Source organism: Panicum hallii, chromosome 5 (assembly GCF_002211085.1).
Source record: "Panicum hallii strain FIL2 chromosome 5, PHallii_v3.1, whole genome shotgun sequence".
Lineage (NCBI taxonomy): Eukaryota > Viridiplantae > Streptophyta > Magnoliopsida > Poales > Poaceae > Panicum > Panicum hallii.
This window is the reverse complement of record NC_038046.1, coordinates 12,722,070-12,736,467: the sequence shown is the minus strand read 5'-3', so window position 1 is coordinate 12,736,467 and position 14,398 is coordinate 12,722,070. Positions and strand designations below refer to the sequence as shown.

General features: G+C 54.2%; 3 protein-coding genes across 3 annotated transcripts; 2 read left to right on the top strand and 1 right to left on the bottom strand.

Annotated features, from left to right (window-relative positions):
• Positions 1-1,475: 1,475 nt before the first annotated feature.
• LOC112895484 (auxin-responsive protein IAA5-like) lies at positions 1,476-4,750 on the top strand. Its single transcript, XM_025963437.1, has 5 exons — positions 1,476-1,909; positions 2,019-2,251; positions 2,964-3,105; positions 3,844-3,905; positions 4,385-4,750. The coding sequence occupies exons 1-5, from the start codon at positions 1,605-1,607 to the stop codon at positions 4,420-4,422; spliced, it is 780 nt and encodes a 259-aa protein (XP_025819222.1). The 5' UTR covers positions 1,476-1,604; the 3' UTR covers positions 4,423-4,750.
• A 2,359-nt stretch (positions 4,751-7,109) lies between these two features.
• LOC112893878 (protein ATAF2-like) lies at positions 7,110-8,937 on the bottom strand. The gene has a single exon (XM_025961402.1). The coding sequence runs from the start codon at positions 8,557-8,559 to the stop codon at positions 7,468-7,470; it is 1,092 nt and encodes a 363-aa protein (XP_025817187.1). The 5' UTR covers positions 8,560-8,937; the 3' UTR covers positions 7,110-7,467.
• Positions 8,938-11,786: 2,849 nt separating this feature from the next.
• LOC112893731 lies at positions 11,787-12,823 on the top strand. Its single transcript, XM_025961197.1, has one exon. The coding sequence runs from the start codon at positions 11,929-11,931 to the stop codon at positions 12,658-12,660; it is 732 nt and encodes a 243-aa protein (XP_025816982.1). The 5' UTR covers positions 11,787-11,928; the 3' UTR covers positions 12,661-12,823.
• The last annotated feature ends 1,575 nt before the right edge of the window (positions 12,824-14,398 follow it).

Sequence of the window (14,398 nt, the reverse complement as noted above, 5' to 3'; positions counted from 1 at the left end):
GACCATTCTATCCGGTCGATCTGACGCGCGTATTATCCAACGCAGTGAGATGGAAAGCGTTTGCTCGCCACGTACCGTGCAGGGTCTCGACACGTTACGTGTATTTGGACGCCTGGTTGATCGGCGCACGGAAATCCGACACGTGCCGGGGGGGGGGGGGTAGGGGGAGCACCGGAGCAGCGCCAGGCGTGGGCACGGGAACGGGTTGCGTGCCGTGGGGTGCGGTGCGAGGTGGGGTTGGTGCGCGCGGCCGTGCGGCCCGGGGGAGAGGGACGTGTCCGTGGCGCTGTCGGGCTCGCTCTCGTGTCGGCGGTTCCGTGCCTGCGCCCCAACCCCCCGACCGTGCGCGCCTTAATTTTTCCGTGCCCACGATTGGAGCCTTGGACTGGCCGACTGGGACAGGGTCAGCCGAATTTTTCTCATGGAAAATGCCGGAGGAGACGCACCAATCACGCCAACCTGCTGGGCATCGACGCTACCTCCGCCTACTATTATCTTCATAAACTGCTACTACGATCTTCTTCGTCGATGTTTCGCGTAAAGGAGATCTGCGATTCAGCACGGGGTTTGCCTTCACTTCGTTTCCATCGTATAAAGGGAGGCAGAATATAGTAGCACATGAGCTTGCACAGCTCGCTAAACGGTTGTTTCACAGTGCAGTATGGCGCAACCGAGCTCGGAACTATACTGAGCAATTAGATGCTTATGACTGTAACTTTGTTTCTATCTAATTAATAGAAAAAAAAACTACTACTGCTTGGAGTTGGAGATTGGACCGGTAAATAGGACCAACAAGCAATGGCGCCGCCTCCATGTTAGCTGCTAACCCCCCACGTCCACGCTATCCCGAGCCGTCTGCCGTGACGTCCTCAGCTCTGGCAGGAACGGCCCGAGACCGGCCGGGGCTCCTCCATGCTGCGCCCCCTCCCTAGTTCTTTTCTCCAGCAATACTGTAGTAATATTCCTCGGTCAATGGTCGTGGACGCCAGGCCAGCTTCTCGGCTTCTCCTAGCTGGAAACGGGAGCGACCTTCCGTGAGACATCGATTGGGTCGCGATAGGCCAATTTGTCCCGCGGATGTGATTAGTCGATGCTGATTTTTAACAGCGTTGTTTAGACATGACCTGCACTTCCCAAAACTAGCCTACTCGCCAACCTGGCTCGCAGTTGCAGGCTCTCCCAGCAGAGCGGAGCACCAGTGGTCACCATGCAAGAGCAAGAGCGCGGTCGATCACAGGTGAGCTGACCTGGAGCCGACGCGGCACAAGCCGACTCGTCCACACGCACCGAGACCACGAGGCCGGCGGCCCAGCCCAAGCGCTAGACACCGCGCGACAAGACGACAAGCGGATGACAAGGCCTCCTCCCCTCCCCGGAGAAAGGGAAAAAAAGGCAGAGGCGAGAGAAATTCGTTAAAAAAATCCGCCCGGTCGGCCACTTTTATTACCACCACCAGCCGCAAGTCGTCGCTCGCTGCCTGCCGCCCCTCCACATCTCACCACCTCCTCCTCCCCAAACAAGGGGTGCGCGAGAAAACCACCCCCAGCTTCCCAGCTTGCCCTTCCCTCCCTCCCTCTCTGGTCTCTGCTTCCCCAGCCGCCCCAATGTCGCCGCCCCTCGAGCCCCACGACTACATCGGCCTCTCCGCCGCCTCCGCCGCGCCGCCGACGCCGACCTCCTCCTCGTCCTCCTCCTCCTCGCCGGCGCCGCGCCTCACGCTCCGCCTCGGCCTGCCGGGCTCCGACTCCCCCGACCGCGAGGACGTCGCCGCCGCGCTCTCCCTCGGCCCACCGCCCGCCGCCGCCGCCTGCTCCGCCAAGCGCGCCTTCCCGGACCCCTCCCCCCGCGCCGGCGCCGCCAAGGCCGGCGACGGCAAGCAGGCGCCCCCCGCCGCGCCGCCGGCCGCCAAGTAAGACCAACGCTTCGATTTCGTCGCGGGAGTGGCCGGTTCGGCCTGGGATTGGAGTTGGACGCCGCCGGGGCTGACCGATGCGGTGCGGTGCTGTCGGTCCGTGCAGGGCGCAGGTGGTGGGATGGCCGCCCGTGCGAAACTACCGGAAGAACACCCTCGCCGCCAGCGCCTCCAAGAGCAAGGCGCCGGCGGAGGAGGCCGCGTCCGGGGGCGGGCCCATGTACGTGAAGGTCAGCATGGATGGCGCGCCCTACCTCAGGAAGGTGGACATCAAGATGTATTCCAGCTACGAGGACCTCTCCGCGGCGCTCGAGAAGATGTTCAGCTGCTTCATCGCTGGTGCGGCTCTAAGCTTCTCTTTGATGCGTTCCCCTCTTTCGATAACGCAACTACTGCTCCAATCACTGCCATTTTAGGAAGCGTATTGATTGGATCCGTTGCCGGAAGAGAAGAGCTTTGTGCTGTAGATTTACGCAGAAGGCTTACGGCACGAGCTTGAATATTAGGGGGTGTTTGGAGCCAAGTGCTAATGTCCAAAAGTGCTAAACTTTACCACTAGCTCCTCCAAACAGGAGTGCTAATGGGGTGGGCTAAACTTTAGCTACGACTTAAAAACTTTAGCATGGGGTACAAGTGCTAATAGGTGCTAATGTTTAGCACCTAACTTTAGCTCATCCAAACAGGCCCTAAATAAAATTTGCTGTCTACAAACAAAGATCCACTGGAACTTGCTTAACATTAGCATTTATACATCGATGCACTATATGTGTGACCGTAAAGAGCCGTCATACAGTCATCTAGTGCATAGGGAAAACTTGCTGTTCATCATGCCACGACCTAAAGTGCCGGCTCCGTTGCTCAAACTTCATCAAACATCCATGTTGCTTCACATATGGAGGAATAACCGGGGCAAAAGCACACAAGTTTCATGGCCTGACGAATAGCAGTTAATATGTAAACATGAAAGCAATACAATACAAGTCGCCAAGCTGTTTTTGCATATTATATTTTATTATGAGAATATTTACTTATTAGCCTGTGATTTTAAAAGGTCAAAGTGGTCTGCGTAAACCATCGAGCAAAGACAGACTTACCAATGGCACAAAGGCGGATGCCCTCCAAGACCAGGAGTATGTCCTTACATATGAGGATAAGGATGCGGACTGGATGCTTGTTGGTGATCTTCCCTGGGAGTAAGTACCTTACATTCTTATATAATCACACGAATTCTCATCATGGGCAACCTTCCTGTGGATTGTTATTGTTGTCCCTTCACTCCAATTTGGAAAAGATATATGGCCAGATTTTGGATATCAAAATGCTATGTAATTGATTGTTAATGTTGCCAGTGTAGACTATAGTTGGATCAAGTTCTGTATCTGTTTTTAATTTTATTGGCAGTCATTAGGAACACATTTTGGGTATGGAAAAAATATCATTCCCCCCTTGTCAATGCATTACCCCATGGCATCAGTGGCTTGGTCATCATAGAAAGAGTTCTATACCTTGTTAACATCATATCGGCAGTGTTCACCATTCCTCAACCAGTAATGGCGATTTATGCAAATAACAGAAGGATGAGAGTAATATGGGTGTGTGGCCGTGCTTCTGAACCTTTTTTTTTCAGATTTGAAGTTTATATGTATTTTTCAGCTAGCAATATAAGTGCCCATCGCAAAACAGAACAGAAATCTTTATAGAGACAATTGAAGGTGCTTACACATGCATCATATCCTTCTCACTTTTTTTTCTTTCTAAAATCACCATGTACCAAGTCCTCGGTGTTATATTGGCCACTGAAGTATCCTCACATTTCGTCTACTAATTTGCTAAATTTGTTACCCTACAATTTTCTGTAAATTTGATACCTGTTCAAGGTATCACTCAAGACTAATATTGTGCAAGTGCTGACCTTATTTGTTCCTTTGCAGTTTGTTTACCACTATCTGTCGGAAGTTGAAAATCATGAGGGGATCTGATGCTGTTGGAAAGGGTATGTACAGTGCGTAACAATAGATCTTGAGATTCTGCATGTATTTGGTGCTTATGTTACTGGACAATTTTGTAAGTGTATATTTTTCAATGTTTTGCATAAGATGGTCATTGGTCCAGCCCTCTGAAAGTTTTTCAGCATTAGCTGATTAACTATATCCTGGCTGCTGCTAATTGTTTGCTCATGTAATGCTCATATATATAGACCATTTCTCTTGGCTGGCAACAGATGCATAAACCTAAAGCACTAAGATGATAAAGTGTTCATTGTAACAAACAGCAGCTTGCTGTTTTGGCACCTGAATCTGAAAACTTAGTCGAATTGTTTTTTTCCTGTCAGCAACTAACACAACTGGCTAGTGCATTTGATGCGCTATTCTGAAGATTTGGTGCATTGTGTCATTGAGCTATAATTTTAATTTTGGGACCTCAACTTTTGGCTACCTTGCACGATTCTAACCTATGTCCATTTGCCTGCAGCCCCAAGAACCATTGAGCAGACAGGTCAGAACAAATAATCTTGGCCTTCAACTGCACGAAAGACATCTGAGTTAGCAGGGAGATGATGTTGAAGGCTGAAATAGTTCCTGGGGATTATCTAAAATTCCCCGAATGTTAGTGTAGATTCACGTGTTATTGAGTTGTGCATTTGTATGTCTGTAATGTGATCCTTCAGATTGTGCAATCCTAGGTTGCTCTTATTGTGCCCTTCAAAAGGCCAAATCAGAGGGCACTCTGTTTCCTGTGTGTGCTTGCTTTACTGCATTCCCTGTTACTCCAAAATCACCCATCATGCCACAAGAACTGATTGCTTCATAATGTCAAGAAAGTTCTCCAAATTGTTCAGTCATAACTGCGTTCTTTTTACTGGAGGAATGGGTGCTGCATCTGCACTCTGCTTGCTACTATACTACCACATTGATACCTAAACTGAGTTACTGACAGGAAGCAAAAGAAGTTGTGGAGCCAGGGTTTTTTCACGGCTCACCGTTTCCTTGAGGATCTTCGAATCTCAAAAGAAGTTGTGGAGCCGGGGTTTGCTGGGATCTTCGGGCTCCGCCGCGTCTGCTGGGGTCTCGGCTTCCTCCGCAGCATCGAGAGAGGCCCCGCAGCCAAGGCAGAGTTCCAAGGTCGTGGCCGCACCAGCCGCTCTCGCTGACGAACTTCTGGCGTCCAGTCGATGCCGCCGCGCCCCAGAGTTTAGGGTTAAATCGGTGGTGAGGCGGTCGGGGCCGGCGGCGTAGATGTCAGCCTCGTGGATGAACTCGCCCACCTTCTCGCCAGAGACGACCCAGGGGCGCAGGTAGGAGTTGACGAGCTCCGCATCGGAGGGGTGCGAGGCGAAGGGTGCTGGCTTGGGAGCCGGCCATGGCGGAGACATCCTCCGCTTCTGCTGGGGCCTTGGCTTTCTCCGCAGCATCAAGAGGGGCCCGCCAGCCATCGCAGAGTTCCCCGGTCATGGCCGCACCAGCGCTCGCGCCAACGGCCTTCTTCTGACGTCCAGGCGATCCCGCCGTCGTCTCCGCATCAATCTCCTCGTCGTCCTCCTCCTCGCGTCCTAGCGCCGCTACTCCAGCCGCAGCGGAGGCCTCGTCTTCCGCTTCCATGCCCCCACGCTCCCCCGCCATTGCCGCCACAGGACTCGTCCGCCTTGGCCTTCGGATCGCTCACGCAGCGGTACACCTTGCACAGGGCAAGCAGGTCCAAGGGGTCGCGGCGGAGCTCCACCATGGACCACCTCGTGCGCTCGGAGCGCACCAGCTTGTCGTCCTCCTTCCACACGAAAGCGAAGTTCTGACGCTGCCCTATCCGCGGCGGCGGGTGGTCGCCGAGATTGGAGCGCACGGGATGCGGTGGCCCCTGCTGCTTCCATCTTCCCTCCCCGGTGTCCACGGCGCGATTGATCAGTGCTTGCCCTTGAGCTTCAGCGTCGTGAAGAAGTACCACGCCTCCTCCCCATCGCCTGCGGTCGCCGGCAGGAACTGGCCCGTGAGTTGGTCGGGGCCGGCGGCGTAGGCGTCAGCCTCGTGGATGAACTCGCCCACCTTCTCGCCGGAGACGACACGGGGGGCGCAGGAAGGAGTCGATGAGCTCCGGGTAGGAGGGGTGCGAGGCGAAGGGCGCAGGCGGCGCCCGGGGCGGGGAGCCTGCATGGCGTGGATGGAAATGTTTCGGGAGCCGTTGTGATCAGGCGGGGCGGCGGTTTATATGGCGAGCCGCAACCGGGCGGTTACAATTCGGTTGTATAGTTCCAGCTGTAAATTAATTTCCCTTTGTAAAACAATTGCTCTTTCATGTAAGAAGAAGGAAATGGAAAGATCGCATAGGAATTTCTAAACATTAATTTCTACAGCATCTGAATGTTGAGAAATTAGAAGAGATTGTACACAGAGATTTCTGAAAATTAATTTCTGACGCATTCATGAATTATCTAGGCGACATTATTTCTGAACATTAGGTGCGTTTTATCGTCATGCTGCATCTTTGGGGAGCACGTAAGCGACGGTCTGATCTTTTTACGTTCATCTGCCTGCAGCTCCAATATCGCTACAGCGCACAGGTCACGAGTCAGAACCAAAACGCTTATGTTGAAACCTGAAATAGTTCTGAGGGAAGTATCACAACTAGTATGTTTTTTTTATTACATATTGTCATGTGTTTCTGACACTTGCGCATTTGAATGCACGTCCCCTTCTTTACTTCTTAGGTCAGGTCAGGTAGCACTCTGCTTCATGACCTTGCTCAAGAGTTGTAAAGAAACATACTCTGCACATTTGAAACCATTTTGAAGTAAACATCTCCAATTCCCAGGTTCGTCCGTGTAAACTTTCATGTGTTTCCGACACAAGTGAATTTGTATCCCTGCAAGGTGATCTTCACATCGTGCAACCGTGTTCTTATTTTTTTTTAATAAGGTGCAGCCGTGGCTTGAATTTGCTCTGAACATTCGCTGTATTAGGGGGTGTTCGTTTCCGGCTATCTAAATTTTAGAGGGGTCACATCAAAGAGAATCTTATCATTTAGAAGTATTAAATAAAGTCTAATTACAAAATTAATTGCAGAACCCTAGTGCTAATTCGCGAGACGAATCTAATGAGGTATATTAGTCCATAATTAGCGAACAATTACTGTAGCATCACTGTGGCAAATTATGGATTAATTAGGCTCATTAAATTTGTCTCGCGAATTAGCATCTAGCTGTGCAAAAAGTTTTATAAACAGATTTTATTTAGCTCTTTGATGTGATGGGTCTAAAGTTTAGATAGGAGGAAATGAACAGGCCCTTAGTCTGCTTCTGCTACATCATTTTTTCCCATTTGAAGGTAGCAGCAGCACACTCTGCTTCCTCCTATGATCCTATCACAAGTACTACTTACTGCTCTCACGAACCTATCCTCTCGCAAAAAGAAAAGAACCTATCCTAATTATTCACCTTGAACCTTGTCGACGCGTTCATCTACATGGAGTACATGAGAAATGGATGGTGGGTTCTGCACTCGCTCATCCACGGCTCCGTTTCCTCGCGGTTCAGGATTTGTTTGGCCCCCACCTGGGTGGAGATCTCATAGGAACTGGTGGAACCGGACTTTCCTCTCCGGAGCACCACGCGCATCGCCACGCGGGGCCGTGTCGGACGCGCCGGGGCCCGGCTCGCCCTTCGCGATCTCCGTCTCCGATTTGGTCTCCGAGATTTTCAGCGTGACGACCAGGTGGGTGCCGCAGTGAGGGCACTGCATCTCGGTCGAGGCAGGAGCCCGGGCGCCAGGGGACGCTCTCTTGGGCGCCGCCGCCGCCGCGCCGGAGCCCTCATCGTCCGGGGCCTTCCTCTTGCGCGCAGGCGACGACGCCGACGTCTCGGCGGAGTCCTCGTCGCCCGCCGCCTTCTCCTCGCGCCCGGCGCCCGCCGCGGCCGCGCCGGAGATCTCGTCGTCCGCCTTGCTGTGGCGACTAGGCGCCGCCACCGTCGCCTCGCTGGACTCCTGCTCGTCGGATTTCTTCGTGGGCCCAGGCGTGTCGGAGCTGTCGTCGTCGTCGTCATCCGCCGTCGCGGCGCTAGATTCGTCGTCGCCGTCGGCGGCCTCCTCCTCCTTGAGCGCGGGGGCGGGGCCCCCGCCGCCGGGCTCGGGGTTGCGCGGGCTGCGGTACACCTTGCACAGGACGAGATTCCCCAGGGCGGCCTCCTCCGCCCGCGCCCCCTGCCCGGCGTCGTCCTTGAGGAGGCGGAGCTCCATCATGAGCCACCCCGTGCGGACCCGCGAGCCGTCTTCCTTCTTGATGAAGGAGAAGCTCTGGCGGTACCCAATCTGGCGCTTCCCGTGGATGGCCGTGCAGACGGGCTTGGATTTGGCCTCGTTGTGCCAGCACCCCTCCCCCGTGGCCACGGTGCGCGCCTTCCGCTTCCCGCGGACGCTCTTGTGGCGCAGCGGGGTGAGGAAGTACCAGGCCCGCTCGCCGTCCTGGGCGACTGCCGGCGCGAACTGCCGGGTGAGGTCGGCGGGGTCGGCGGCGTAGACATCGCCCTCGTGGATGAAGGCGGCGGCCTTGCCGGTCTCGAGGAAGGGGCGGAGGTAGGAGTTGACTAGCTCCAGATCGGTGGGGTGGGATTGGAAGGCCGCGCACGGCGGCTTGCTGGCCGCCGACGGGGTGCGGACCATGGCGGTGGCGGCGGGTCGAGGGAGACGGGGAGGGAGGGAGGGTGGGGGAGGAATCCGAGATGGAATGGGAACCGGTTGAGAGGAATCGGGCACGAGGCACCGCCGCTTTATCCGGCCATCGATTCACGCGTTTCCTTTTTCCCAAATCCCCTGTTCGAGTCGGACTCCGACTTCGACTCGAACACGGGACGGCGTACGAGACAAAGAACAACAAGGGCGGTTGCGGATGGGAGTCGGACTCGGAGTCCGTCTCCGGGCTGGGGGAGGAGGAAAATCCGCATTTGCCCCTGGCCTAGAGCGGGCTGCTCCAGAAGATTCTTTCTTGAGTGGGCTTGTTAGCCTGGTTTCTCCCAGGCCCATCTACTACTACACTCTTCAGGTTGTGAAATTTACAGCAGCAGGAGGAAAATTCAAGATTTGGTAGTTCTTTGACATGCACGCTAGGCTTGCTAATTTTCAGACAAAAATCCTTGCGAAACGGGCAGTATCTGGGCATCTGGCATTCATCTGCCTAATCCAAAATTGCAAAATAAAGTATATAACGTTCAAATGGAGTCATCCTCAACATGTTTCATCATCTCTACTGCATAGAGGACAGAGGCGAGAAAGGTCTCTGCATGTTTCAGATTAATGCTAAAGAACTGGAAATTTAAAGCACTGCTGATTCTAGTAAAATTCACATTAGTTCAGTCACCGTGATGCTAACAGACAGCCAAACATGGGGTTTATGTGTACACTCAATCTGTATGATGTACAATGTAATATTTGTTGACCTCGAGTACGTCAGAAGCTGCTGAAGTTGAACTGGGCTAAGCTGCACACATTGTGGCGCTGCGACGGGATCAAGGATTTTCAGGAGCCGATGGCTTGATCAGTAGAGAATCGCCGTAGTCGCGGTTCAGCAGCTTCATGACCTTGTCGAGCCCGAGCGTCTTTTGGAGCTCCTCGTCGGACCGATCGACGATGCCGTGCTCCTCCACTAATCTGTCCCGATTCCTCATCCACCAGGAGAGGAACATGCCCTCTTTCCAGAGCCCGTCCTCGTCCTCGTCGTCGGAGGAAGCCGAGCTCTCGTCAGCGAGCCCGCCGCCGTCTTGGGTGCTTTCGGCATCGGCCGTGACGGCGTCGTCGCGTCGTGGCGCGCCTGCCTCGGTCGAGCGTCGCCCGCGGCGCGACGAGGCTGCTGGGTCGCCCGCGGCGGCCTGCTTCCTCTTGCGCCCGGCCGACGACGCTGCGGAGGCGGCTCCCCCGCTGGTGCGCGCGCGCGGGCTGAAGTAGATCTTGCAGAGGGCGACGCCGTCGGCGTCGTCGAGGCCGAGCTCCACCATCAGCCACCCCGACCGGACGCGCTGGCCACCCGCCTTGGTCACGAACGAGAAGCTCCGCCGGTGCCCTAGGCACCGCCCGGCCCCGTCGACCACGGGCTTCGCGCCGGCCTCCGAGTGCCAGCACCCTCCCCCGGTGCCCACGGTGCGCGCCCTGCGCTGGCCGTCGCTGGTCTTGGCCCTCACGGCGGAGAAGAAGTACCACGCGCGGTCGCCGTTGCCCGCCACCGCCGGGTCGAACACGCGCGTGAGCTCGTCGGGGCCGGCGGAGTAGACGTCGGCGTCGTGGACGAGCGCGCGGGGCGCGCCGCCGGAGCCGTCGGCGGCGAGGCGGGGGCGGAGGAAGGACGTGATGAGCTCCTCCTCGGAAGGGTGGGCCGCTAGGTCCGGCCGCGGCGGGGTCGGGTGCGCCGCTGTCGTGCGGCGGGTGGCGACGACCATGGCCCGCCGCCCCCAACTGAAAATCGCGAGTATGTGCGGCAACCGGACGGAGACCGGGAGGATCTCCTACAGGAGTCGAGCTGAAGATTACTTCGCACGGCGTCGCGTCCGGGCGTCTTATATATGGATCGGGGAATTGTGGGGGGGGCCGCTCTGCCAAGTCCAAAACCGGCTCGAATCGTTTTCTTGCTTGGAACGGAAAGGCAATCCGACCCGGTTTGCGTTGGCCGGTTGGCGGTTACTGATTTAGGGAAACAAATCAAACGACCTTAATGGGCCCGTCGTCATTTGAGGATCAGTGGGCTGAAACCAAAAGACCGTACACGCGCTGCTGTTACGCCGCCGAAGAGACAAAAAGTTGGGTCGTACGGGAGCTGCTTACCAACACTAGAATTATTTCACGTGTGATTTGGCAGTCAAATTATCATACAAAATGGAATATTTTTTATATCACTGAAATAATTTTTTAACATCAAAAATAATTATTCCGCGGTTAAAAAATATTCCATAAAAGAATCACACAAAAATATGATCTTGTTTTGAAGATTTCGTCGTAAAAAAATGCAGTCGGATTTTGATTTGAAATACGATTTTGAAAAATTGTATAACACTTTGACTGCTAGTCACACGTGTAATTTTCTCCGAATGCTTACTGATGGAACTTTTTTTACGAAACTTTTTATAGGTCTAGGTCAAAACTTATGTTATTTGGCAGCCTTTTCGACTCGTGGGCTGAGCCATACCAGGCAGAACAAAATAAAGGGCACGCGCTTGGGCCCAGATCGGAACGAGTCGGCCCTTCCGTTCTTCAGCCCGAAGCTTCATGCTCTAGTTCCGTCATTGAAGCGATGCCTAATCAATACCGGCGGTGCGCATCATAAAAGCCCATGATCTGCCTCCACCGCTAATTACCTGCTGCTAAAAGGATCTCACTCTAAAAAAAATTGAAGTACATCTTTAAAATAAGTTTCATTTGAATTGTGATTTTGTAACAAATCAACCATGAAATTCTATCCAACCTTAAATTACCGTTAATTCAATCAGCGACTAATGGGCTGTTCGGATTTTCCGGATTAATTTTTAATCCCGTTGTATATTTGGACCAACTAGAAGTATTTAATATGGGCTATTACAAAACCAATTATATAAATAAAATTTTATAAATAAAAACTAATTCGCGAGAGGAATCCACTAAACTTAATTAGTACATGATCTCGTAATATTATGCTATTGTAAATATATGCTAACAGATTAATTAAATTTAAAGGATTCATCTTGTGAATTAATCTTCATTTATACAATTAGTTTTATAATTAGCTTATATTTAATCCCTCCGTATCAAATATTCGATGTGACTGGGGACTAAAAATTGATGTTGGATCCAAATAACCCATAATTTAGTGGAAGCAAGATAAATTAGTATCCCACAAGTATAAAATATCTTACGGCCTCCGGATTGTTTGTCTGTGTGCAGCCGTTGCGACGGTTCTCTTCCCGCGCGGCGACAGAGGCCATTTCTGAGCTTATCTCCAAGCCTATCTGTCGCGTAAAAGTCCCACAGCCATCCGCTTCGGGTGTCCGACCATTCGTCCCGTCATCCGCCATGGCGGCCTCCTTCCTCCGGCCCCTTCTTCCTCCCACAACCTTCCTCTCCGCACGCAGGCCTCACCTCCTCGCTGCTCCCGCCACCAGCACCACCACCGTTCGCTGCACCGCCGCACCCAAACCGGCAACCTCCACGCCGAAACTCAGCCAAGAGGAGGCCGTCAGCCGAGAACTGCAGCGAGTGCCGCGAGAGCCCAGCGGCGCCGCCACTCCGGACGAGGCGAACGCGAACCCCAACAGCATCCCCGACGAGGAGACCCCGGCGGCGGCGGCGGCGACCACCTCGTTTGCGGTGGCCCGGCGGGTGCCGTCCGCCATCTCCCCGTACCGGCGGCGGCGGACGGCGCTGACGCAGGAGGAGCCGCCCAACTACGAGATCGGGTGGAAGCGCACCAAGGAGCTGCCCCTGGAGAAGCCCCGGGGGTGGGCCATCGCCGACTTCTTGGAGAAGCTGGACGGCCTGATGGCGCGCGGGCGGTACGGGTCCGGGCAGCTGCTGGGCACCGTGGCGGGCGTGGTGACGGAGCGCGCCCGGGAGGAGGCGGAGATCCTGGTGGCCGAGGGCGGCGTGGAGGAGCGCGTGGTCACGGAGCTCTTCCGCGTGCTCCGCCTGGTGGAGATGGACGTGGAGATGGTGAAGGCCGCCGTCAAGGAGGAGACCGTCAAGGAGCGCGTCGAGACGGCGCGCGCCCGCTGCCGGCAGGCCATCCTCGTCGCGCTCTCGCTGTGACGATGCCGGGCACTCTATCTGCAGTCTCTGCTCTCATGACTGATGGCGGCACGCCTTTGTAACTAAACGGTTAAATAAACAAGTGAGATTAGCATGAGTAGTGCGTATTGATTTACTATTCAGTTACAGGAAATCATATCTTGCTACGTGCTGGATTTCTGAACGACCCGCATCACTATTCCTAATGTATATGATACTTTCATACTGCAAGTTTATGTGAGAATGTGATGCTGCAGTGGATGCAGTTGACATGTACAGGAACTGCTGCTGCCTCCTGCATCCTATTGCTCTTTTGGACAAGTTGCTGCTGATCCAGGAGGGTTCCTGTCACGCCCGGGGCCACGGGACTGGGTACATAACGTAATTAAAGAGGTTTAAGAGATTAAGTCCGTCTTATCTCTTATTCATCTTGTTTATCTCTTATTTATTCTGTTTAAATAGGAGATAAGGCTAACCAATACAGGGAGAATCTACTCGAGATATGTTCTGCTATGATTCCTTAGCTGGTGTTGGTTTGTATCTTTGTAACCCTGGCCTCTCGGATATATAAGGGAGGGCAGGGACCCCTTTCAAAACACGATCTCTAGATCATTCTACACCAAAGGAATACAAACCACTATACAGGACGTAGGGTATTACGCACCTTGCGGCCCGAACCTATCTAAATCTTGTGTTCCTTGCACCTTCGAGTTCCTGATCTCGGCGTCTCCTCACCCAAAACTTACCACCTTGGGTATATCCCTCGGTGGGCAGCCGGTTAAATACCGACAGCTGGCGTGCCAGGTAGGGGAGCGCGTCGAAGATCCACCGGCGAGCTCGATAGCATCTTTCAAATTCATCAGGTCAGTTCCCTCCCAGAGTACGACATTCGTTTTTGGCTCGTGGGTCTGCATCGCAGATGGTGTGGGCGATTTTCGGCGATTCCTCGTTGACATGAGGCCAAAGACCTCCGCTGCGGATCCCCGCAGCGACCTCGACAAGTTCGTCGACGGGCTCGACAACTTGCCGCTCCATACTTCCGCAACAAAGATCGAGGCGAAGACTACTCCAGGCTCGACTTCATCCAGTGTTGCGGCAACTTCCCTTGGGTTGGACTCGTTCCAATCTAAGAATTTGCGTAACCAATCTCAACTCGGTTCACGCAACGTGGCCACTGATCTTCAGGAGGCCAACGTCTTTGGGTCTCTCTACGCGCTAGAGAAGGACCTGGATTCTCTGCTCCAGGCTAGAAGGCCTAAAGCCACCACACGTCGGGAGGCTTCGGGTTGTTTTGGCGCCAGTGATATGATGATCACCTCCGTGCCGGATGGACGCATTGTGCATTGGAGGGGGATGGCGCTCTCCGATCTACTCGAGACTGAGGGTCGACTTGTGGCCCACCTCGAGACTTTGCCTTTTCAGGAGGGCAGGCCGTTGGCTACCGTGGTGGAGGAGTCGACAGAACTAGTCGACACGGGCTCCGATGAGCTTGCCTCCCGCCAGGTGCTAATGGCAGAAGAAGGCGAGGACGATGGGGATCTTCACAACGTCAACTTTGAAACGGTCTCCGAAGATGAGATCACAGCCAACGCCGGCGACGAGAACGACGCCGATCGTGAGGCGCGGAGGGCCAGGAACAGGGCCCGCACAATCCGGCGGAGGAGGGCCAGCGAGCGTAGGCGATCTATGCATCGCAAGCTTGACCCTGAGTTCGCCGCCGTAAGCGAACGGGGTTTCAGGACTCCGGTGGCCAACATCG

What these genes read in the sequence shown, in the direction of transcription:
- LOC112893878 (XM_025961402.1), bottom strand. Translation starts at nt 8,559, where the DNA reads ATGGTCCGCACCCCGTCGGCGGCCAGCAAGCCGCCGTGCGCGGCCTTC.
- LOC112895484 (XM_025963437.1), top strand. Translation starts at nt 1,605, where the DNA reads ATGTCGCCGCCCCTCGAGCCCCACGACTACATCGGCCTCTCCGCCGCC. An exon ending in GTTGGTGATCTTCCCTGGGA is followed by an intron (nt 3,106 to 3,843) that starts GTAAGTACCTTA and finishes GTTCCTTTGCAG; the next exon opens with TTTGTTTACCACTATCTGTC. An exon ending in ATCTGATGCTGTTGGAAAGG is followed by an intron (nt 3,906 to 4,384) that starts GTATGTACAGTG and finishes ATTTGCCTGCAG; the next exon opens with CCCCAAGAACCATTGAGCAG.
- LOC112893731 (XM_025961197.1), top strand. Translation starts at nt 11,929, where the DNA reads ATGGCGGCCTCCTTCCTCCGGCCCCTTCTTCCTCCCACAACCTTCCTC.